Here is a 24787-nt window from a genome sequence, read left to right as displayed (position 1 = left end):
GTTTTATTCTTGTCCTTAGATTTTGATAGTTGTAACACTGCTACCTTTATACCATGTAAAAATCTCTACTACTTAAAAGGCAATTTTCCACTGTATCTGAAAATGAAGGACTGTTACATATTGGGAGGCATGAGCAGTCAAGAAAGCTGGGTTTATGCAGAGTGATGTCCTTCGTTAGATCATCTTGACTGTTCACTAAGAATGGAAAAGCTTTCAGGCACCTCATTGCCTCCAGCAGCATTATTGTTAATGAATTCAGAATCTTTAATCAAAAGAGAAAGATCCCAAGTTACCTTTGCAAAGTTAATAAGCTGAAAGTTGCTAATAGAGAAAGAATGTGAAACTCTCCTGAGTTTATTCAAAGATAAACCACACACCTTTGTCTTTGCCTTCTGAGGAAAGATTATGCTCATAAACTACTATTATGAGATTACTGTCTATAAACAGCCCAATTCACCGGGCAGGCTGACCTTGACCAGTTCTGGAAGATGCAATGTACTTTTACAGGTGTCATCCTAAATAAGACATGCAAGCTCTGGTACTCTGGCTGACAGAATGTGATCTGTATATATCTGTGGAACCTGGAAGTTTTCAGTAGAGGCTGAAATGATGAGTTCAGAGTCATCTATCCCACTTTCCTGCTAGGTTCCTTTCATCCCTTGAGGCCAAACAGAAACAATGAAAGAGTATGCACATCACTGGTGCAACTGAGAGAAGTTGAATCAAATACGCAGCCCCTTCCATCTCCCAGGAGCGTTTTTCTTTAAAATACCCTTTAATTTAAATGTACAGTCAGTTAGGACATCATCTCTACTGCACAGAGATGCAAAATTACATTATCTTTAAGAATGCTCAGAAGATTGTCATTGCTTCATATGTTGTAGGCAGCTCGAATGAAACAGACATTATACAATACGTGGACACAGAGGCAAACATTGCCACAGAAGTCTCCCTCACAATTCTTGACCTGTTGTGTCTTTACACTCTGAACCACCAGGTATGTTTTGCTGTTTTGTTGTCTGCTTGAAGTGGTGCCGTGTGAGTTATGCAGTGGGGGAAAGACCTCAAGGGTCAGGTACACAGAAGACTCAAAATGTCTGATACAGCAAGATCAGGAAATAAGATAACAGTCCTCAGTGAGGGTATTTCATGACTCACAGTATGCAGATTGAATAGAAAGATGAGAAGCAGAGCATCCTGCATATCCAAGGCTATATACAGCTCTGCTCTGCATGAAAGGGTTGCTCATCTACTAATATGTCACCTCATCTTACTCGTGTTCATCTGTATCCGCTCAAGTTGGCAGGCGAATCCTCTGCACTTTAAAAATCATTCTATTAATGTCAGCCCAGATGACTTCTCAAAGGTCTCACAGCTACAAAAGAGCAAGCAGGTCCTTTCAGATTTAGCATCTCACTTCAGCACCCTTAAATCTGGTGTATGCAAAAGTCAGAGTACAGGGCAAGTGTTACCTTTAGAAAACTACAAGTGAAACATGTCTGCAGCAAGCTGGGACTGCCTCATCCCCTGAGATTTTAGAGCAGACACTGGAGGAAAAAAAACAAACAAACACCTCACTAGGAGCACTCTTAATGCAAAGTCCAGCAGGTCATCATCTGTTCATTCCCTTAAATAACCAGCATGTTCTGTCTTCTGTGTGCTTTTCAGAGGCAGCTCCAGCAATCTGATTGCCAGAATGCATTGATGAAGAAGGTCTTTGACACACACATGCTCTTTTTGCAAATCAACCAGTCAGCAGCAGCTCTCAAGCATGTCTTTGCTGCCCTCCGGCTGTTTGTAGGCAAGGTAACTATGGTTTTCTTCTGTTAATCTGACCTATTAACGTTACAGCAAGTGCAGCTTGAGGATAGTTGAGTACTTTGACAGAACTTTCACCTGCACTGTACTGATGCTCATTCCTGAAGATCTTCTGATTTATTGATTAAAAAGCAGGAAACTCACAACTTTTGAAAAACTACATCTGTTGGAAAGTGAAAATATTGAAATTCTCTATGAAAGCAAAGCTTGTAAAATATATAATTAAAATCCATCTGTGTGGTGTCTGGCTGTGTCACAGCCCTCTTGGCTTTAGTGTTTTTGCTGCCTGTGGAAGAAAGCTTGAAATCCTGGAGGTCTGCGGCCCTCGTGGCAGATACCTGAGTTGCAGAATCCAGCAGTGAATGGATATAGCTGTCCCCAGAGGAGCCAGCAGGAGGTTATTTCATAGGCTTTCCCAGCAGGTCACCTGAAGTATTACATTTTTACAAATGTCATTTTCAGCACAGAAGAGATTTTGGACAAAAACGTGCTCATCGCACTCTTTATTTGCATGCATTGCACATGTATTAGTAATTGTGAACAATTAGACACTTTGTACCAACTGCAAAGGCTGTCCAGTTTCCAAGTCATAGGCTTAAGACGAGATCCTCTTAAGGAGAAACGAAATGGAGCGTGCAGATAAAAATTGGTATGGGGAAGTGAGAATAAGCAATGCTAGCCTGGTCTCCCAGATGTTTCTGCGAAGCACAACAGTGTAGATGAGTTCAAACCTTGTGGCCTTCTATGATGGTTGTTGTCTCGGGAAGGAAACCACGCTTCTCCCAGTAACATGCCTGGGGGATGGGCAAAATATGATGTAGATCAGCCACAGACAGCTTTCAATTACGTACCAGACAGTCAGGAACGGAGGAAGTGTATGTGGTGGGGAGGACGAATAAATAACCAGGATTGCCCTTTTCATTCACCCTGTAGCTCTCAGGATTAATTTCTCCCTTTGTAGTTCAGTGGGAGAAGGGATCAGTTTTGGTTCCTGCAGCAGAATGTTCTGGGCAGAAGTTGAGATCCGTGCCCAGAATGTACTTCTTCCACCTTTCATTGCCCTGTCTTCTGTTGTATTCACCCTGATTATAAATAGTATGTATCGCTTACAGAGCTGTCCTTCACCCTGTTGTTCCAGCTCTTGACTGTTGGAAGTTCAGTGACTGCAGCTCAGAGCATTTTCTTTCTCCTGAGCAGCTTTTATAGTAGAGCAGACCACCACCCCCCTCTTTTCCTGTTTAGCTATTCTGCATTCTTTGCAGATAGGCTGCTCTGCTTTTCTGCTTGCTGTGTACCAGCTGCTGTCTGGACTTCTCAGAGGTCAGTCTGATTGATGCATTGCATATGGTGTTTGCATGAAAACCTGTGTGCAGTTTTTACTTGAACTTGATTTGCACATGGGATTATGTTTAGCCGGTGGCTAATTTCTTCACTAAACCCTGATGTCAGTGAGTATGTGAAAGACTGTTGTTTTTACTGAAAGCATGGCAGGCAAACACCGTTAACTCAGAATCATTGTAACAAGGCCTGAGAGCTTATATCCACACCTTTTTTTTTTTTCCCCAATAGTTCCCATCAGCATTCTTCCAAGGACAAGCAGATCTCTGTGGCTCACTTTGCTATGAAATCCTGAAATGCTGTAACCATAGGTCACGTTCAACTCAGACAGAGGCATCTGCTCTTCTTTATTTTTTCATGAGGAAGAACTTTGAATTTAATAAGCAGAAATCAATAGTCAGATCCCATCTTCAGGTGAGTCAAGTGTAAGATCATCAGTATTTACCTGATGTGCATTGTTCTGTCGTTATTGCTGTTGTTATTATGCATTGCAGCACAGCAGTTCATTTGAATTCCCCAGCCAGTTCTCTGTGGCAGTTTGATTTTTCTGCCAACTTTGAAGACATTGGGCTGAATTCTCTGTTCTTGGCCTATTCGGCTCCATTCCAAGGAGAGACAGCAGCTGCAAACCCAGCCACATGGCCAAGTAAATCAGATATGTGGCTATTCTTGAATCGTGCGCATTGCTTACAGCACTGGGAATATAGCTGATGAAGTAGCTAACCAGAATCTAAAAATATATCGATGGAAGCCTATTGCCCAGTAACAATGCACTTATATTGCAAAATGGAAAGCTTAGTTACAATCCCTGTATTCAGAGAATGTAATGATAGGACAAGGCACGGTGGCTTTAAATTAAAAGAGGATGCATTTCCATCAGATATTAGAAATTCTTTGCTCTGGGGGTGGCAAGGCACTGGAAAGGTTACTCACAGAAGCTGTAGATGTGCCATCCCTGGAAGTGTTCCAGGGCAGGGTGAGCAGCCTCATTCAGTGGGAGGTGTCCCAGCCCACAGCAGGGGTTGGAACTAGATCATCTTCTAGGTTCCTTCCAACACAGACAGTTCTATGATCTTCTTAAAATAGGTCTAAAAGTGCATTTCTGCTAGACTGGTACATCAAGTTACTTTAAAGCAGGCATTAAAAAACTGTTTAGAAACTTTGATATTTCTTTGCTAATTGCACCATTCTTTATTTCCTTTTTTTTTTTTTTCCCCATTTCTTGGGCTTTGTTGCTGCTCTTTACTTGTACAGCTCATCAAAGCAGTGAGCCAGCTGATTGCAGATGCAGGGATTGGTGGATCCCGGTTTCAACATTCACTTGCAATTATAAATAATTTTGCTAATGGAGACAAGCAGATGAAAGTAAGCAACTTTTTTCTTTTTATCAATCACTGCCTCTTTCAAAACATGAACAACTTCAGAGGAGCAAGTGTTTCTGTGAATAAAATTGCTGACTGGGGTTACACACTGACTGGTGCATACGTAGTGTGCTTTTTTGGGGCAGCCAGACATCAATGAATTCATGAATCACAGAATTAATAATTTAGATTGACGGATTTTGGATTGAAGTTTATTTATTTGTTACTTGCTGCTTAATTTGTTCTCAGGAAGGCATTTCAGCTGCCTGATATCAGAGAAGATGCTGTGTGTTATGACCAATGAAACGCTACCGCAATTAACAGTCTTTAAGTCTACAAACTGTCCCCAGTCTGTTCAGTAGATGTGCACCAAAAACATGCATAACAATGTAAAATGTGTGCATACTGTTGAAGTGTAAATCTCTTTCCAACCAAATGAACTATGGGGATGGGGAGATGTTCCACAGGCAGAATGGGAGCTCGGTCAGGGCTGCTGCACGTGGTTCTTTGGATGGTCTTAGTGATGTATTGCTTATCTTTCCCAAAGAACGTTAATTTCCCAGCAGAGGTGAAGGATCTGACCAAACGCATCAGAACAGTTTTGATGGCCACAGCTCAGATGAAGGAACATGAGAAAGACCCTGAGATGCTTGTGGACCTGCAGTACAGCCTAGCAAATTCCTATGCCAGCACACCTGAATTACGCAGGACCTGGCTTGAAAGCATGGCCAAGATTCATGCAAGAAATGGAGATTTATCAGAGGTAATTTATAAACAAATGAGTAGAAAATGCGTTTGTCATTAGGCTGAGATGTTCTGATGAAAAGGGCCGTGAGAACAGATAACAGCAGTGATTTAAGAGATGTATACAATCTGTCATACACTGGAAGACAGGTTTGAGCAATGCCTAGAGATGTGATGTTCTTATTACCTCAGTTTGCTTAAGTGTGGTAGTGCCTGATGTCTGCTTGAGCAAGACTGAAAAGCATCTGATGGGGAAGCTGTGTCCAGCATCACATTAGTATCTCACCTGCTTTACTCTTAACAGGCATATTAATGTAAGTGAGGTTATAAACAGTGCTTAATTTATGTACGTGTTTTTATGTTGCTCTTTTTTTTTTTCATCTTAAACAGTGTAGGAGAGAAGTTGCATATTTATGACATGAGTGATGTGAACCTCTAGTACCTAGCCCAGTTATATTACGTTTACTAAGTGATCTGATGTCATTCTGTTGAGCAACTTTCCCGGTGTCCTCATTTATTTCTTAGTCTGTGCTTTTATCTGATGCATTTTGTGAAATTAATACTAGGGAGAAGTTTCATCATTTAATCCCTTAGATTTCATTGTTTAGTCCTTTATTTTCTCAAAATGTTACATTAATTTTGTTTTCCCTCTTCTGCAGTATGACTTGCCAGAAATGAATGTACATGCCCATTCCTTTTCATGCATATGCTAAGTCAGTGTGCTTCAACATATACACAAATCTTGGTCTCTTGTTGCAGGCTGCTATGTGCTACATTCACATCGCTGCTCTCATTGCGGAGTACCTAAAAAGAAAGGGTAAGATCAATATATTCAAAATCAACCCTATATATTTATAAATCACATTGTTGAAAATAATTTTTTATTGTTCTCCTTTTCTTACTTTTAAATAAAGTATTCTTAAAGCTGCTCAAATTCTGCCTAAATACTTTATTTTTAATACGTTGTAAGTACTAGTCTTAGCACTAGGACAGTGACTGTGTGTTTTGTGTGGAGGGTTAATTAAATGTTTAGTAGAGTAGTGCTAAAAGAGGATGCTTCACTTGTTAATGTGCTGTTATTAAATATGCATGTATTAACACATACCAGTAGCAGTGTACTAATACCATCTTACACTATCATAGGTTACTGGAAAATGGAAAAGATTTGTACCTCACGTATGCTCCTGGAGGATGGTCAAGTCTCTGATAGTAATGTGTTACTAACAACTCACACTGGAGGAAGTGAGTGCTCTAACCGTGCCTGTTTATGGGTCACATAACATGGCTAGGGGATCAAACTAATGTTCTTCAACTGATCTGGAAAAATATCTACCAAACTGAAAATATTTATAGTGCATGTTGATGGCTGTAACAGCAAGCATGTCAGAAGCATTGTGTTACTTTCCTGATGCTCTTTGACTGGTTTGATGAAATGCACAGAACAGCTCTGGCGAAGGGTTCTGGGGACAGAGCCATCTGCTCTTCATTGGCAATCCTCTCCGGTCAATTGGTGTTTAGCACACAAATCCATATTCAGTTTCCTTGACTATCCAAAGCTGGGGGACAAGGGCAGAATTAATATCAGGTTATCCATATGTAACATTGTATAGATAAAGATGTTTTTAATCTGTAATGCTAATTAGAGAAACAAAGTGCAGGGTTATGTGTTTGAAATGCTTCCGTGCATTGTTGTTTAGTTCATGAAATGTGTATTTCAAAGGAATTTTCAGATGGAGATATTTCAGTAGTGTTCATAAAGAGCAATTTCCAGGGACAAAAGCAAATATAGCTGGGAAGAGCAAGCTTAGTTTTGGAAAGACCATGGTTCTCTGATATCTTACAAGTGTCTACGGATGAGATGAAAGGGGCTTTTGTACACAGCAGTATTTCAGGGATGTCTCACTTTTATACTTTGTATAAATAACAGAAGACAGCAAATAGAGTGAAGAACTTTTGGGGAATTTTAAACCTACGCATCAGTAAAAAGATGAGTTGCTCAAAACTCTTCCAAAACCTGGCAGAGGGAGGGCTTCCCTCAGCAACCAGTCTGAGCTGCCTACAAGAGCTCCTTGAGCAGCGCGGTGGTCACGCTGCTGTCCCAGGGCAGGGTAAGGAGCACAGCTGCCATGACATCCTTGAGCCTGGCAGAGGCACAGCTTGCTCTGCAGTGGCCACCTCTGCATCAGCTGACACAAGCCTGTGGCAACTGTGCCCCTCTGTTAGGAGATGGGGTGGGTGGAACGAGTGCAAGTCCCAGCATTTAGTGTTAAGTGCCTGTATTGGTTTCATGAGTAGAAGTTGTCACCTCTCCACCTACATTGGTAATTCCTGTGTAGAGGAGTGTGGCATGTGTAGCACTGTGCAGCTAAGGAACTGAAATGCTGAGGGAAATAAGATTGCATCAGGAAAATATTGCAGTTACCCTTTGCCTGCACAAATTGATTTACTTCATAGAGGAAACGTATGACAGTCTCAAACTCAGTCAGTTCCATTTGTGCTTCTCATCACTTGAGCTGCGGGAAAGAAAAAGTAACAAACCTCATCAACGAAATCAGCTTTGTTTTAATAGCATCCACTAACTTTTTTAAGTGTGTGGTGATTCAGTCATTAATTGATGTTGTTTTGACTTGCACTTCAAGGCTTATTTTCCATGGGATGGCCTGCTTTTCTGAGCATTACCCCCAACATTAAAGAAGAAGGTGCTATGAAGGAGGACTCTGGGATGCAAGATACTCCCTATAATGAGGTCAGTGGCATTAGCCTTTATAGGCTTGCTTTATACTTACAGTCAGCAGTATTTCTAATGGATGCCTATGCACCAAATTACAGTGAGTGCACTTCACCCAGTGTTAAAAGGCACACTGCTTTTGAGTGAAACATCATAGCTGTTGTGCTGAATAGCTGGGATAAGTGTTCAGCTGACTAGAACATTAAGTACCAGAGTTGGAGCCCACAGTGCCATTCTGCTCTTCTGAATGAGATGTCAAGGATCACCATGTTACTGCGATTTCAATTTGTTGTCTAAAGAAGTGCTAGGTCACCAATACCTGACTAAACATTGTGTGATTGGACTAAACTTTAGTATAGAAGATGCAGAATAAAAATAAAACAGTGGGTAGGTACTTTTCCTATGCACTTATTAGTGAAGTGCTGCCAGCTATTGACTGATGTGGTTACCTGTGGAATTGCAGAACATCCTGGTGGAGCAGCTGGAGTTGTGTGTTGAATACTTGTGGAAGTCTGAGAGATACGAGCTTATTGCTGAGGTTAACAAGCCCATCATTGCTGTTTTTGAGAAGCAGAGGGACTTTAAGGTAAGTTCTTTTTTATTATGGAAATCAATGTGAGCCAACAGTAAAGATCAGTATTTTTAAACTAATGTGCCACCTTTGCAAGGAATATTTTGTTCTTCCTGTCTGTAATTTCTCCTTTTACTGCTTCATGCTATGAGTAAATAAAAAACTTTGGTTTCTTTTCAGCATCAGTGCAACCATAAATGAACAAAAGTTTTTTAAACAAATCAAGTTGTAAAGGTCATCAAAACCACAGCAACAGCCTGCTAGATGTATTTCACTGAGAGTCTTTTTGTTATGTCCCTCGTTATGTGTCCCCGTGGAGAAATCTATCTCAGTTAACCAATGAATGTGAATGTTTTACATACGTTTTTAAACCAAGATCACGTTTTCATTGTATCTGAGTTTGGAAACAGCTGATAAAAGTTGTGATGGCTTCGTGACCCCAGGGTTTCTTCATTTCTTGTTTACTTGTCCAATTCAAAGCATAATGGATAACCTAATGATGAAGATGTCATATACAGATTTTCTGGTGTAAAATCAGTAAAAAGGAAAAGGAGCAGGTATAAGCTGTATGTTGAAGAAGCAAATCCTCAGATTTAAACTTAGTTGAACTCTTGGCTCTCTACACAAGACGGCCATGTGTGGTGGGAGCTGACTGGGGTTGTTGGCACCATGCCCTTCCCTGCACTCAGGACGCTCGCTTCCTCTGACCACTTAGAGGGTTCCTATCACGGCTTGTTGATGAGATGCAGTGTGACCCTGCACACATAGACTCTCTGCTATAAAACTGCATGCTCAGAAGATGTCAAAAGCCTTGAAATAATTCCTTAGTGTCAAGGTTTAACTATTCCCTTGACACATCTTTGCAAAGGTTTGGGTTTCTAGTTAAGGCTTGTGCAGAACCTCAGTGTTGTTTCCCAAAGGACTTTGCTCCTCCTCACCTTCCCTCTCGCTCCCTCTCCTCATGCAGAGGCTGTCTGATCTGTACTATGACATCCACCGCTCATACCTGAAGGTTGCAGAGGTGGTGAACTCTGAGAAGCGTCTGTTCGGGCGTTACTACCGTGTTGCATTTTATGGGCAGGTAAGCTGACTCGTGTTCTTTTGTCTTAATAGATGCTTGGATTTCAGCCAGCACCTTCTAATCATGCTGTATTTCAGGAAAGATAAAACAGGGAAACAGTCAACAGGGAATCGTGGAGTAAAAAGTGCATCATGGGTCAAACTCTAAGGAGGCTTTTACTCAGGGGAGAGAGCACTCAGTTGCATCTGTGCAAACTGCTACATTGGATTTAGTGGTGCAGTGGAGAACAGACATTTACATCAGATGTAGTTCTGGACTTCAACAAGCAAAACCGAGACTGAAACAGGGCAGATTTTTCAGAATAAAACTGAAATGAAACTGAGTAAAACATCTTTCTTATATGGCCTTCTCTTCTCACAGAGCTTAAAGCAGAGCGGTATGCAGTAGATGTTATGTTCTATTTCTCCCTGGCTGGCTTCTGCTTTCAGGCCACCTCTGATTCTGTGCAATATACTATAGAGTAGTTTTATTCCCTTTGTTGTGCTTCAGCATCCTCAAAGCATTATTTTGTGCTTTCTTCCACTACAAACCAGTGTAGAAATCCAGCATGCTCTTTTAAGACCTATTTTTGACAAGCATACAAGCAATACTTTAAAATAAGGTGTGTAAACAACAGATTGATGTGAATCATTCTGTTTGCTAATTAGATTTTAATACAGAAATTTGCTCTTTTCTCCTTTTGATCTTATTCAAGGCTGTGGTAAGTCTAGTTCTTTTGCATGTTTTGTTTAATTCTCCTCACACATCTTCCATCCTTCCCGTACTTAACATTAACTTTCCCGTGCTCTCAATTCTTTGGTTTGTGGCAGAAAAAATAACGTTGTTCCATTCACTGTTGCATCCCGCAAACTAATTTTTGTTTGTTCAGTTGCCCAACTACGAAGCTGTACCTGTCACCGTGTTGTGTGTGTGCTGTGGGGCTCAATGCTGTCACCTCATCTCAGTGACAGTTTCCCTCTCAGCTTCACTGGGTGCAGGATTGGACCCCTTCTTTCTGTGCTGAAAAACTCAGTGTCACACTAACGCTGTTTGAATGCAAGACTGCTTTCCTGGCCTGTGCAGCAGCTCCAGAGTGGAAGGCTGTTGTCCATCTGTTTGGTGGCGGGAGTAATTGAGCACCATGGGTGGGGGGCAGCCTTGTGGCAGCCCCACAATCTCTTCTTAGGAGAGTGCAAATCTGGGATTCAGAGGGCAGTGGTGAGTCCTGGCTCTCCCTGCAGATCAGCAAAGCTGAACTTGCCAGATGCAAGAGAGCAAGCTGCTGTACCTGAGGAAGAGTGGAGTTTTAACTTACGCCCTTCCTCAAAATGGGGACAGTGGAGGTGGAAATAAGAATCTGCTTGCAGCTTCTTGCTGGGGCTGCCCCTGTGCTGTCTCTCCACCAAGCAGCCAAGCTCATGGAGTAAAGCTACATCTAAATGGGTAATTTAGCTGCAGCAGTTCTGCTCAACTGGGTTAAAATCTCTGTTACAGTGCAATGGCTTTCAGCTGCTGGTGCCACGAGGGCAACTTCATTTAAACAGCTTTCGTGCTTGAAAGCATATGACTTTTTCATAGCTGTGTGTTGCTCAGTTTATTCCCTGGTGCACATGGATACTGAGCTCGAAATGCAAACAAGCACAGCTTCTTTATTTCCTTTTGCAGATGAGATTTTATGTGGCAGAAATTGGGACTGCTCTGTACTGCTCCTTGCAGAGACATAGTGACTAAAGCGTATGGCACAGTGCAAATAATTGAAGGTAGATTATTCCCATCAACATTACTGGTGCCTCATTTACCAAGGATAATAGCGCTCAGTGTTGCAAAACTGATTAAGGAAGGTATACCAACACACAAAGCACCACATGAGATGTAGGAATTACAGATAGGGATTGACCGCGTAGCGAATGGAGAGGGAACCGCGCGCGCCCACATACTGCATGTCTTTTCCCTGCAGAAGGTTTCCTTTCTGTGTTTCTGTCAGCCCCTTTGTCCCTTGTGCCATTTGCTTCCGTGCTGGCTGTACAGGTGGAAAGGTGTGGAGGCTTTTGTTTCTTCTATTGCCAGAAATGCTTGCAGGCCTCTGTGCCTGTTGTATCTTCACCGGAGAGTTTCATTCACCAGTTCAGAGAGCCAGATCTCAGGGCAGCTGCTGTTATGGGCTGCAAATTCTGTTGAGGGCTTTGGTGACAGCATCTCATTGCACCACCAAGTGGCCACACTAGCTATGGGCCAGGGCTTATGATTTCATTCACAGATGAATGTTTTGAGAGGTCAAGATTTTTCTTGAATTTTTATATACGTAAATGACATATACACGAGAGCTGCTAATTATGTTGAATAGCTGAAAACTTGTGTTGTACTTATAAGCAAAAAACCATTCAAGACATGATTCAGTGCAGTTAGCTAAGGGTAAACCTGAGGTTTTGTTCTCCCATCTGTGCAAGCGGCTCTGATAGTTAGTTGGAGGGCAGACTTTTGTAGCAGTAACATATCTGCAGGTTTATGTCTGAAGATCACAGGATGACCTTTTCCAAATCTGCTAATAAAACAGCTGTAATAGCTTCTTACCATGTTGTGCACAAGCCCTCTCATCACAGCAGGTGATGTTGGCACTGCACACTTGATACAGGCAGGGAAGGGTCCTCTAAATACCAAATCCCAGCCTTAGTTGGCTATGGAAGTGCTGTTCCATATAAGAACATCTGAGTGAGTGCTAGGTTGTCTCTGGTGCTAAGGAAATGAGTTGTTGATGTGCTTTCCTCTCTCTCTGCAGTGGGGATGTGCTTGCTGTAGTAAGGGGTTGGAGCATTGGCCCACTTTAGCCCACATAAGCAGCAATCTCATTTCCCACCAGCATGCACTTGGCCTGTGCAGTGATGATCTTAAAGCAGAAGGCCTCATCTCGTTATGCCTGCTGTAGGAGCAGGGCGTGCTTTTCCACCTAAGGGCAGGGAGGAAATGTACTGTGAGCTTTGAGGACTGCTCCTGCGGGTATACAAGGAGTAAGAAGGGCCCTTCCAGCACTCTCACACTGACATCCGCAGTCACAGCCCCACTGATAGCAGGTGGAGTGCAGAGGAGATCCATCACAGTGAGGTTGTTCTCCCTTCACTTACATTCAGCTACTCCACGTTAATAATTTTCATGCATAAAGCTGCATTGTTCGTGAAGGGCAAAAGCAGTCAGCATGCAAATAGTCTGGGGATATGCTTTGATAGTCTGACCCTGGCTGCTTAACATTTTAAAATCCTTAAATTGGAGGATATTTGGCTCCTAAAAAGTATTTAATCTCGCTTTCAATAGTCTTAGGCAGACATATAGCACATGGCAGACACGATTATTTATAGCTCACAATTAACTTCTGTCCACTGAAATACTGCAGGGAATTTGTACATGAATGCCATCTCCTGTGTTAGAGATGAGACAGAATTTGTTAGCTGTTTCTTTTATTTTCAGGAGGTTTGTGTTGCTTTTTATTCCTCATCTCATTCTTTTTCCTGAGCAGCACCATTAGCAGAGACAGCATCCTAGTGTGCCATGCAGCATCAGCACAGAGATTTGGTCCTTGCATATAAATGCTGTCCTGCAGCATGTGAATATATCCAGAACCAGCATCTAAGATGAGAGGATAAGCAATGTTCTAGCTTACTATGTGATTAATTTGGAAAAGGGGCTTTTTTTGCTCTAGTTTTGGTGTTTGTTTTGTTGTTGTTTGTTAAAAGCACTGAACGGTAACAGAAAGCGGATGTTCTCTGACAGAAACAATCTTAGCAGTGTGATTGAGTACGGTTGTGTGAAACTAATGAGGCTTTTAGCTGTTTCCACATAAAGTGGTATTTCTTCAGTGGAAACAAGATCAGAAACCAGGCTGTGATCCTGCACATCCTTTCTCAGCAGCATCAATAGGAAGTGACGGCTCGGTAAATGTTGGTAGGGTGTCAGCTTTTTGAGCTCTAGATTTGGTCTCTAATTACCTGTGTAGCTCTTCCCAATGCCTGCGGTGATTAATTGATTAATATTGTTAAAAATGGCACAGTGTTAGAAGGTCACGGTGAGACTAATTAAGATACTATCAGACAAGCTGCCGGTGCTGCTATTAGTCATTTGTTTCAGTAATGCCCACAGTACTGTTGGCACTTGTCAGATGAGAACAGGTGGTTTCTTGTCCCTTGTCCTGACTGGAGGAGAAGCCACAGATATTTGTTAATCCCTGCTAAAACAAAGCTCAGAATTCACAGCTGATTTATCACCGGGCTGTAGATTTTTGTAAAACTTGCCTGGTCTATTATTTTAGTGACCAAATTTTGGAATATGCTTCAGCATGAAAGGGCAGGGTTATTTTTTTTTTAACGTGAGTGCCTGCCACAGAGATTTTGGAGATTTCTCCTGCCTTTGTTTGGTTGTGCTCCTCTGTTTTTCAACAGACTGCAATTTGCCAGGGCATGTTGTAGAATTACCTGCCCAAGCTACATCATGTTAAGTTTAAAGGGCCTTGGGTCTGGCGTTGTTAATGCTGTCTTTCTTTTCTTCCTTATCCCTACAGCTTCAGGTATTTTCCACTGGGTCACTTTGCCTTATGGTGAAAGGGGTACAGCTGCAGCATTTAGTGCTGCCAAATTTCATCAGCAGCATATGAAATGTTAGAGGGAGGGCTGGTGCTGCTCAGGGTGCTGGGATGAATCCAGTCCTTGTTGAAGGGTCAGCTGCTGCTTTCTGCTCAGCTGGGGTTGCTGCTCCCCACTGTTTGATATACGTGCTCATCGCGTAGCAGCTGTGTCTCACCTGTATGTGATGCAATGCCACATTAATCTTCTGAGGCCAGTGCTTCTTCTGAAGTTCTTGTTCACTTCTTCGGTAGAGCCCTTCCATTAAAGCTCTGCCAAGTGCAGCTGGTGCAGTAAGTAAATGGCCCTAACAAGATGCAGCTTTTTTGCAAAGGAGCACAGTCTGTACGAATTCTTATTCTTATTATTGTGTAAATTGTCTGCTGATTGTATCTGGAAGTGCTGCAATTCCTCATGGCCTGTCAAGATGCCACCAGAGTTACTCTTCAGCTGCCCTGAACAGAGATGGGTCCGTTCACTGGGGCTCCCTGTGCCACAGCTCTGCCCAATGCTGCAGTGTTGGGGCTGTGCCAGCATCCTGGGCAGGCTGTGCACCCAGCGGGCAGCTGCTGCACTTGTGGTCTGATAGCGTACTGCTTCACAAGTGGGTAACTTAACCCATTGCAAATGAAACCTTGTTAAAACTCCAAGTTTTATTTCCTTAGACTTTTTTTTTTACATACACACATCAGAATTCTAGAGAAAGTGCTGTCACTGCTGAAACGAGTAGATCTCTTGTGGGAAAACGTGTGCATGAGTTATTTACTGGGTAACTTAGGAGGTACCAAGCCAGTGTAAATGCAAACATGAGGCAGCATCTGTGAGGATGGAGAGAGTCAGTCCTTTAATTTAGGTGCTGGAAATGGCACACTGGAAGCTCTGGTAGGTAAACAGACACATCCTGGGTGCCTGGTGCAAACACCTCCGTTAAGCTTTGCCTAGCCTGGTGTGTTCACTGTACCCCGTTTCTTTCCAAACAGGGTTTTTTTGAAGAAGAGGAAGGGAAAGAGTATATCTATAAGGAGCCCAAATTAACTGGCTTGTCTGAGATCTCTCAGAGGCTGCTGAAGCTGTATGCAGACAAGTTTGGAATAGATAATGTGAAGATCATCCAGGATTCCAACAAGGTATGAAAGACGTGATTCCTATACAAGGGAGAAAAGCCCCTAACCTCACAGTATGGCGAGTGTACTATGGAAATGTAGTAAGGAAATGCCAGTGCTAGAGCAGTGCTTCACTGCCAATGGGAAGAGAGCATATGCCAGCATGTGCATGCAGAGAGCATGCAGATGTTTGCTGTACAGGAGAAGTGGTTCTCATTCACTTCTGGATTGTCGTTGATCAAAAATCCCACTGTTTTGATGGGTATCTAGTTAAAAATGTTTGTATTAATTTGTGGTCTGAATACAGCATTTGGAAGTCTCATTTTTATTGATATTACCACGGTAGATAAAAGAAATGTAATGGATGCCTTGACGAGTTGTCACACTTAACAAAGTTTTGTTATGTTTGCCACTGTTACACAGGTCAACCCCAAAGACCTGGATCCAAAGTATGCCTATATTCAGGTCACGTATGTCACGCCTTTCTTTGAGGAGAAGGAAGCAGAAGATCGAAAGACTGACTTTGAAATGCATCACAACGTCAACCGGTTTGTGTTCGAAACGCCTTTCACGCTCTCGGGAAAGAAGCACGGCGGCGTGGAAGAGCAGTGCAAGAGGCGCACCATCCTGACCAGTACGTCTGCTGCTGCTCACCCCCCAGCCTGCCTTTGGCAGCTAAGGCCCACAGTGTGTCTGTGTGCCAGCTTTCCTGCAGACAGTGGGCACAGCACGTTATGCAGAGTGATAAATGATCTCTTCCACGTGCCCATTTGCAAAGTGTGCTCGTTCTTAGAACCCTGCTGACCCTCTTACGTGAAGTTATTTTCATTGGTGGAGTCGTCAGCTCTTTTATTTTTCCTTATCAGCATCTTAAAATGATGGGGTTTGGGAGGGGTTCTGCTGAAAGCAGCTTAGCACTCAGAAGTGTTGTTTTCATAATGAACAGAAGACATGAAAAGCAAGGTAGGGTGCTTGTTCTGCTGTGACGAGTAAGTCTTGGATAAGAGCTTTTGTCCTCATGGAAGTAAGACACGTTGCATAGTATTTTTAAAGTGAGAGGTCAGCTTTCAGGTTGGTGGTTACAGTCACTGTTTTAAGGCAGGAATGTAGGGAGGACTGCACGTCTGTTCTTACTGAGTCATGTTAAACAGAAGACATTCAGTTCCTTATCGTGACTAAAATCTCTGTGAAACTACTGCTGAAACCTGACCTGTCTGAATTTTGGCTGGGAGCACGAGGAATTGCCTGAGATAGAGGCGTTGCTCTCCTGAGCAGCAGTAGGCAGGGAGGCTGATGTTCACAGCAAAGGCTCCTGAGTGACAAAGTCTTGTTCCCCACCAACTTCAGTGCATGTGCTTCCCCAGAGGGCAAAGTGAAGAAAGGTGCTTTCCGTATAGGCGTAGTCACGTAAATGTTTTGTTCTGGCAAGTCAGAAAAGAGGTACCCGTGTCTGGGGGCATCTTGTTACGTGACACAGCTTTGTTTATGAGAAGAAAGGAAGAACTGCTTGTGTGTGGTGTTTTGAAGTGCCTCAGCAGCACTGGGTGTTTTGAGATCTGTACTGAAGCAGGCAGCTCCTCTGACTTGAAAGTGCAGCCATTGTGGTACATCTGGCAAAAACAGAGAGGGCTGTTTGTGCAGCAGAATAATTTCCTTTGGCTGTTACATGACACCATCAGCTGCCAGCAGTCTCAGCCTGGCTCCATCTTCAGCGTCAGTTAGGTGGGAATTTGATGACCTCTCCCCTGCTTTCCCTCTGGCACCTGCTTCACCTCGGCACATTTCTGTGAAGGAAACACTGTTTTCCTTTGGATAAAGTCAAATAGCTTTGCTTCCTTCCTATGCAAACGGAAGTGCTTTTATTTTGAGAAGAAAACAAAGCTTATTGGGACAGCTGGAGGACTAATGGCAGTTGTTTGTGCTTAGGCAAAGGTACTGGATGGCTGCTCAGCATCCCTGCTCCACAGCCCTGCCCCTGTACTGCATGGAGGACGAGGGTGGTCTGGCTGCAGACTGGCTTCTCTATTGTGCCTGGCTGTTATTTGACCTTCCAGCTCTGCAAGTCCTTGGTTTCCTGCTGTCCAAGGAGCGACAGCCACCCTCTTATATGGAGCTCGTTTAGCTCTGAGCTGCCTGGCACCGTATGCTTGTTGGAGGAAGGCCTACTTGGAGTCTGGGAGGTCTTCCAAAGCGTGTAGGATAATCAGGAGAAGGTTAAACAGCTCAGATCAGACAATACCCCATACTGTATCACTGCCAGGTTTCTTGAGATCCATGAAAATGGCTGTAATGGAAATAAGAGGCTTTACCAATGAATGGTTCCCCTACCAGCTCCCATAGTAATTATTAGGTTGAGTACTAAGTCTGACTCCTTACTTTTTTAAGGATGGTGCTTTAATAATGATTCATCTATGGGCGTGTAATAATCAATTCAGCTAAGCTAGAAGCTCCTGCCTCTGACGTGAAACTTGTTCAATGGGATATTTGGGGTGTTTGGAGTTCATTACAGGTTTATCATTCGGTGCTTTAATTCAGAAGAAGGAATTAATACATTTTGAAATCTGTGTGGTGAGAGCTTGCTGCCATGTGCATCTGACAGAGCTCAGTAGCAAACAGTGGTGAATTCAAAAGGAAATGTTCTTCCAATATCGGGTCTGTCAAAAAGTCAGTTTAGAGCTGCTGAATTCTATTGCTTTCTTAGTGATTAAAACTCCATTTGCGTAGACAATGCCAAAGTTAATACAGTCTAAACCTTTGACTGACTTATTTTGCTTTCTTAAATACTATCTGGTCTCTAGCCGAGCCTCTCTAATGCATTTCTTGCTTTTGAGTAGCCAGCCACTTGTTTCCCTATGTGAAGAAGCGTATTCAAGTCATAAGCCAAACCAGCACGGAGCTGAACCCCATTGAAGTAGCGATTGATGAGATGTCCAAGAAGGTCTCGGAACTCAACCAGCTTTGCATGATGGAAGAAGTGGACATGATCCGACTGCAGCTTAAGCTCCAAGGAAGTGTCAGTGTCAAGGTAATGAAAATGAGGCACACAGTTTCTCTTGGTTGTTTGTTTGTCTGTTTGTTTTCCCCAGTTCACCTGAATTTTTATTCTTGGTTTCCATCCTTCCAGACATGTTTTGTCTGTTTTGTACTTCTGGTCATATCTTGTTTTCCAGTGCAGTTGGAGCCTGCTCAAAAAACATACGGCAGTAGAAAGCTTTCCACTGATGTTGATGAGTGTTGGATTTATGTGCAAACATAACTAATTCTGTCAAGTCTTCTCTAAATAAATGTTAAGACCTTTCTAACAAGACCATCATGTATCACTTGAGAATAAAACTTGTCACACAGCCAAGTATGCAAATACTTTAAAGAGAGGGATTTTCAGGATTAGTTTTGTCATTTCATTAGAAAAGTTGATACTGGTGATACATGCATGTATTTCTGGTGCCCTCGTTGAAATCTTCTTCAAATGCACAGCTTTCTGGATGGGTAACAAGCTGAGTGCCTCCAAAGGCCGGCAGAGATCTGCAGTTTGTGCAGGGCTGACTTAGCTCCTTTTATCTCAGTAAAACTCTTCAGATTTCATCCACGTGGCAAGAGCAGTGATTCTGATAGTCTTCACAGCTTCAGCTTGGTTGCCCGAGGCCAATTCCCAGGCCTTCGGGGCACAGGAAAAATGGGCAGTAATCGACTTGCTTTATGCACCTAAGCTATTTATTTCTCCCCCAGGTAAATGCTGGACCAATGGCCTATGCTCGGGCTTTTCTGGAAGAAACAAACGCAAAGAGATATCCTGATAATCAAGTCAAGCTTCTGAAGGAAATCTTCAGGTAAAAAATTAAGTTTAGGTTTGCCATCTTCTTTGTAATACGAGTAGTGACATGATGTGAAGTTATTCTGAATTGAAGCATGCTGGTTTACATCTGTATTTGCCATATCCTACACATCATTCTCAGGAAAACATTTACTGAAACTTCAACCTGTCCCAATAGCCAGTGTTCCTCTTGATCTGAGGATGAGTTCTGAAATTAATTTTATATATACACACACACTTTTTTTTCCCCATTACTACAATATCTGTATGGTTGTTCTGTGTGGTTTTGTGTTTGTAGGCAATTTGCAGAAGCATGTGGGCATGCTCTTGATGTCAACGAACGCCTTATTAAGGAGGACCAATTTGAATATCAGGGAGAAATGAAGTCTCACTATAGGGATATGCTCAGCGAGCTCTCTGCAGTTATGAATGAACAGGTTAGTTCGTCTGTTTTAATGATATCTGAGGCTAAATGAAAGTTCTGTTTCTTCTAGTGACAAATGAAGTTGTAAAGCAGAATTCTAGAAGTAAGATTGGGTAGTGCAACACTCACTGAGAAAACATAGTTCCACTCTTTTTTTTTTCCACTTCAGCTATATTACATACAGTAATTTGCTTGCCTGACAAAGATTTGTCTTCTGCCCATCTTGTTGGATATTGAAAACTTGAATGTTAATGGGACTGCAGACTGAGGTCCAAAGGCATGGAAAGAATATCAGTTAAACTGCTGTTCTATGCCAGCCAGCTTTGTCCTACAGCTGCGACATATTTAATTAAAGCAGTAAATTGCATCTAAGAGATTGGAGAAGATATCTCCAGTGATATTGTGTTCAGATACACTGTTTGTGTTCAGCTTTCAAAATAAGAGTGGTTTTTATTTTTTTAAGTATACTGGAGGATACTAAGGATTGGCATGCATGGTTGCATTATATGCAGTGCATTCCAAAATACCAAACTGAAATTCACACTATCCTGTATCTGTGCAGATACTTATTGCTTTATCTTTTAATGTAAATAATAATTGAACTATTCTGCGCACTACGTGCAAATTAAAGCATGCTTAATTTTACCTCTGTATGGTTGTGGGTAGGCCACCTTAGGTTGTGCCTGAGAAGCATTTATTCCTTCCTAGCTGCTCTGTATGTCTAGTTGCCCATAGCAAAGATAGGTGCTACTTGTGTGCAGTCACTTTGTTTAACCATTGGTATCAATGATGGCATCTAACCAAGTGCCTGATTCCGCCCCAATAGACCATGCCATGTTCTTCATCTTCACGTTTGAGGAGAATAATGGTTTACAAGGTTTTTTTGGCCCATTGCTGTTCTTATGAGGAATGAAGCTGGCTTTTCCCAGGGTATAAACCTGCGTGATTGCTTTGAGGGCTCGGTGCGTGTCGGGGGTCAGGCTCAGCTGTTACTGCTGTGTGAATTGTGCTCTCTTCCCAATTAGATGCACAAGGATTTGTGAACCTCATGCATTCCAGTAACTTTATCATAAATAATATTTATCACTGTTCTACTAAGGGTGTCTTTGGTTGCTCACCGCTCATGGCTCTCCGGTGGAAGTTACTTTGGCTGCTTAATGTGCAGAGATGGTACCACATGCCTCGTGTTCCCCACAAAAATGGAAGATGGAATGGTCAACGTAAATTAGTCATGAGCAGCCCATGAGTTTCAGCATGCATAAAATATTCAGTGAACTCTATTAAATATTCACAGCTGTATTTATTATCTGTATCGATGTGCTTGGAGTTTTCCTCATGCAAGTGAAGAGACAAAATAATACAAAATGACCTGTACATAACTGTGCTAATGTGTAACACTGAGTTGATCCAGCAGAAGACAAAAATTGACTTTTGCTTAACCAAAAGCTTTAACCAAAATCAGCAGACTTTGAAAGTCCATACGGAAAGTTAGTCTCCCAATTAATAAGCGTGGGCACTTAGAAGTTTTCTGTGCAGTGTGGCTTCTTGGGAATGCTCCATTCCTTTTGTGAGGAATGCACAAACCCCTGCTCCTGAGCAGAGCATTGCCTCCATTAAATCACCTACTGTAAACTGTAGCCAAAATATTTATTTTGCACTTGGAATGCTTGAGTCTCTATTGTAACTGTGCTCTTTATGAAGACAGTAAGTGTTGCCATCTTCCCCATTGTCATGATCAAGAGAATTTTGCTTGCTCACCCACTGATAGTGACTCTTTCATCACCATATGTTTTTCTTTTTTGTTTTGTTTTGTTCTTCTTTTCTGACAGCTCTGTCATGGTCCTTGCTTATACAGCTTCTCTTCTTCCCTGTCTAACATTTCCCTCAATACTATAGCCAAAAGTGGTATGTTCGTTTTTCTTACATCTTTTTTCTTTTAATGTCATGTACTTTCTCACTTGCTGATTTTCGTATATGTGCTGTGTTCATTTAGTTTCATGTCTAATGATTCCCTTAAGCCCAGGGAGGTTTTTTAAAAAACAAAAAACTGTTGTGGTGTATTACTCCTGACGTGTGTTGAGAGATGTGTTGTTAGGATCCTAGCCATAAACTTGGGTTGGTCAGTGAAGCAGCTCAGCGGGATCGTCCTGATGCCAAGAAATGTGCTTGGCTGAATAATAAACGTGGCATGGCTAAGCTGTGCTGCGACCAGCTGCCCAAAGTGTCTGAGTGTTGATGACACCAAGAGAAGTTTCTTTGCCACCACTGATGGCTGCTTGACCAAGGGGATGTGTATATTGAAGCAGAGAAAATAGCTATGGCTAAATAGAGCATTTTTAGGGGAAAAAAAAAGTCTTCCTTGCTAAATGCTGCAGCTAGGGCAAGGTGGAACGAGATTTGGCCACTGTTCCTCCCTGGGCATGTGGCTCAGCCCACAGCCTCAGCCTTTTCTCACCCCAGGAGATTGGCTCCAGGGCTGCTGTTGGACATAGTCTTGCAGCTGATGTGTGTGAGAAGGTCTGGGGGGGATCCTGCATGCCCTGGGTGACTGTGTGGACTAAGCTGGGAGCAGTCTGTGCCATGCCAAGTTGATGCTAGTGAAGGTGTTTTCTGGTTCTATAAGATGTAGTGACTTCTCAGCTGGGATCGTGTGAGAGTTATACTATAGAGAAACGTTGCTCAGGGCGCTCCATGAAGCGCTGCTGGCAGAAGCCTGTGACTGCACCCCAGGCCCCATGTATCCCCCAGCTCAGGGGATCTGCTCCTTGCTGCAGCCTCTGGTCACTTCTGGCTCCCCAGCAGGGATCCTTTCCCTCCGGCAAATTGCTGTGTAATGACCTAAAAATGGGAAACGACTGCTTAGATAATAAGCACTACAAAAACCAAGATAACCAGGTCTCTCTCACTGTTGCGTATTTTTTTTTCTTCTTTTCTCTTTAATGACAAGATTGCATACAAGGAGGATTCGGCAAAACAGCAAGGAATGGAGCGCACGTATTCCCGAATCATCAATAGAGCCAGCTCGTCTGCGCCAGCAGCAGCCACCCCATCCAACCCTGATGCTTGATGGAGGCATGGGTGGGGAACATGCAGCCATGGAAGGACCTGGGATGATGTTTTGTTTTCATTTCCTATTAGATTAATAGTACTGAAAAATTATCTGATCACGGACGATGCCAGGAAAAAAAAAAAAGACGTGTTATGATTTTAATTTATTGGAAGTCTTCACAGTGATGGGTTTTTTAAACTGCAAGCTTGATTTCTTTTTTGCCTGTCCCAATATTTGCACATTCCTTGTCTTTTTTTGTTATTGTTGTTGTTGCTGTCAGTTTTTGGTTTTGAGCAGTCTTTATTAAGTCTTTATTAAGGCTGATCATATGATTTCCATTGAACAGGTAGCTACACAGCAAACCCTAAGTTTGCTATAAATTATAATATATCTAATACTAAGTCCTAGTATACATATATTTTAAAGGTCAGAGTGGATGTTTTATAACATTTAAGTATATTGCAGTTGTAAATAGAAGATGTGTAAAATATGTCATTTTTACAAAATTTAAAAAATTCCTCTTTTGGTTAATTATGGCCGTACTAAGAACATGGATAACATTTCAGTTACCATTATATTAAAATATTTGTGTATGTGTATAAAAGCGTCCATAAGATTTCCTCTTTGAGGACCTGCACTTCGGTTCATTCCCGCATCGTTGTGTTGCAGAGCAGTGGAGATCAGGATGCCTCTTGCTTCCCATCTGTGCGTTGTTATGGTCTCTGATGAAGGATGTTTATGGCCATCTGCAGAATATGGCTCCAGGTTGCAGGCATAGTCTTAAACTGAGGTCACTTTGAGAAACAAGGGCCACGTAGTCCTCCTGCTTGAAGCCAAGGAAAGCTCTGCTCTTCTGCCCTTGAAGTTTGCATTCCCAAGTTTTGCCTTTAGCCTGTTGGGGAATTACATGCCTCTAGCAAGATGGTTCTGCATCGTGCTGGGATGAAGTAGAGCTGGTCTGCCAGCTCTTCTGAGTTCCTTTTAACCTCAGGCTCCCCCACAGTCCTTGTTTATTCCTCTGCCAGGGCCCTGTGCTATCTGTGGTATGTGAGAAGGAAATCCACTCCATGGTGACTGATGTGTCACCAGCAATGCGTTCCCACAAACAATCCCAGGTGACACAGTGATACTTGTGGCTCCTGTGATTGCCCAGCCTCTCGTGCCATGCAGTGCGTTCACAGGGACAGCATTGTGCAACCACACAGCGGGATGGGGAGCCTGGCATGCTCCTCATCCTGTCCTCTGAAAGTCCAGCTCTGCTCTTTAGACACGGTGCTGTTTGAAATCAATTATCTATGCAAATGAGTGATCTTAGCCCAGGTTTTAACTGCTTTGTGCTGTATATGTATTAATTGATGGAATTACCTGCTGGTTTACATGGATGGGAGGATGCAGACGTTGGTGACGGCAGCAGGAGCCCCCAGCATGGAGGAGGTGGGTCTGTGGGCACCGGACCTCAAGCCCTGTTCTCACTGGGTTTCAGATTTGTTTGGACTCACTGGATTCATCCCAAGAACTCAGCCTGCATTTACTGTGGTTTGTGTTGACGGTGGGTACCCCAGAAGCCGTCAGGGTGATTTGGATGCATTTCTCATTAATATTAGCTAGAACTGAGCAGCTAAATATGTTGGGCTTCTTTTGGAAATAACACGTATTGCAAAAGGATGGTTTGCACAGAGGGACATGTCAAACTGACACTAGGCTGGGGAGATCCCTGGATTGTTTTCTCAATTACTTGAAACCCATTTTGAGTTCATTTTTCAGTCTCAGGGTTGTGGGGTTTGTTTGGTTCTGTTTTGAGCAGCCAGCTTTGCAGCCTTCTCCGGGGTTGAAAATCGAGCTCCTATGCTAGCTGTTACCTTATTACTGGTATTTGAGATGCTCAGGCTTGAATTTCCTTGTTCCAGATGGCGTTTGCTCTCCTGCTGTGTTCGAGCACTTTCAACATAGTTGCACGAAAGCAATTAGCAGACATTAGCTTTGAACCAGGACTGCAGCGGGGGAGAGACAAAGCTGTAACCATGAATTGTCCCGGCCTTCAGGGGAGAAGATGGCGGAAAGGCAGAAGGGTGTGCGGCTGTAGAGCTGTTAGAAAACGTGGTTTGTTGTTTTGCTGCCACAACATTCAGCTACCAGAACCACGGAGGGCGGGTGTTTCACAGCTGAATCCCAC

The 24787-nt window shown here is 42.8% G+C and overlaps 1 protein-coding gene across 20 annotated transcripts in view; it reads left to right on the top strand.

Moving 5' to 3' along the window:
* The window catches only part of DOCK10 (dedicator of cytokinesis 10), a 139834-nt gene extending 116621 nt beyond the window's left edge, over window positions 1-23213 (top strand). For 12 of the 20 annotated variants that reach the window (XM_015277017.4, XM_015277016.4, XM_015277021.4 and 9 more), the window contains exons 41-58: window positions 885-997; window positions 1669-1806; window positions 3388-3570; window positions 4411-4521; window positions 5065-5280; window positions 6021-6078; window positions 6405-6503; window positions 7901-8007; window positions 8453-8575; window positions 9528-9641; window positions 10336-10341; window positions 15208-15354; window positions 15754-15964; window positions 18165-18355; window positions 19057-19157; window positions 19440-19578; window positions 21395-21470; window positions 22513-23213. In XM_015277017.4, coding sequence (XP_015132503.2) covers window positions 885-997; window positions 1669-1806; window positions 3388-3570; window positions 4411-4521; window positions 5065-5280; window positions 6021-6078; window positions 6405-6503; window positions 7901-8007; window positions 8453-8575; window positions 9528-9641; window positions 10336-10341; window positions 15208-15354; window positions 15754-15964; window positions 18165-18355; window positions 19057-19157; window positions 19440-19578; window positions 21395-21470; window positions 22513-22580 — 2201 coding nt within the window. In that variant the 3' untranslated portion in view covers window positions 22581-23213. The remainder of the gene's footprint in view (window positions 1-884; window positions 998-1668; window positions 1807-3387; window positions 3571-4410; window positions 4522-5064; window positions 5281-6020; window positions 6079-6404; window positions 6504-7900; window positions 8008-8452; window positions 8576-9527; window positions 9642-10335; window positions 10342-15207; window positions 15355-15753; window positions 15965-18164; window positions 18356-19056; window positions 19158-19439; window positions 19579-21394; window positions 21471-22512) is intronic. The other 8 variants (XM_015277025.4, XM_015277015.4, XM_015277022.4 and 5 more) reach the window with 7 other exon arrangements.
* The last annotated feature ends 1574 nt before the right edge of the window (window positions 23214-24787 follow it).

The sequence above is a fragment of the Gallus gallus genome, chromosome 9 (assembly GCF_016699485.2).
Source record: "Gallus gallus isolate bGalGal1 chromosome 9, bGalGal1.mat.broiler.GRCg7b, whole genome shotgun sequence".
Lineage (NCBI taxonomy): Eukaryota > Metazoa > Chordata > Aves > Galliformes > Phasianidae > Gallus > Gallus gallus.
This window is presented reverse-complemented; position numbering and strand designations above follow the sequence as displayed.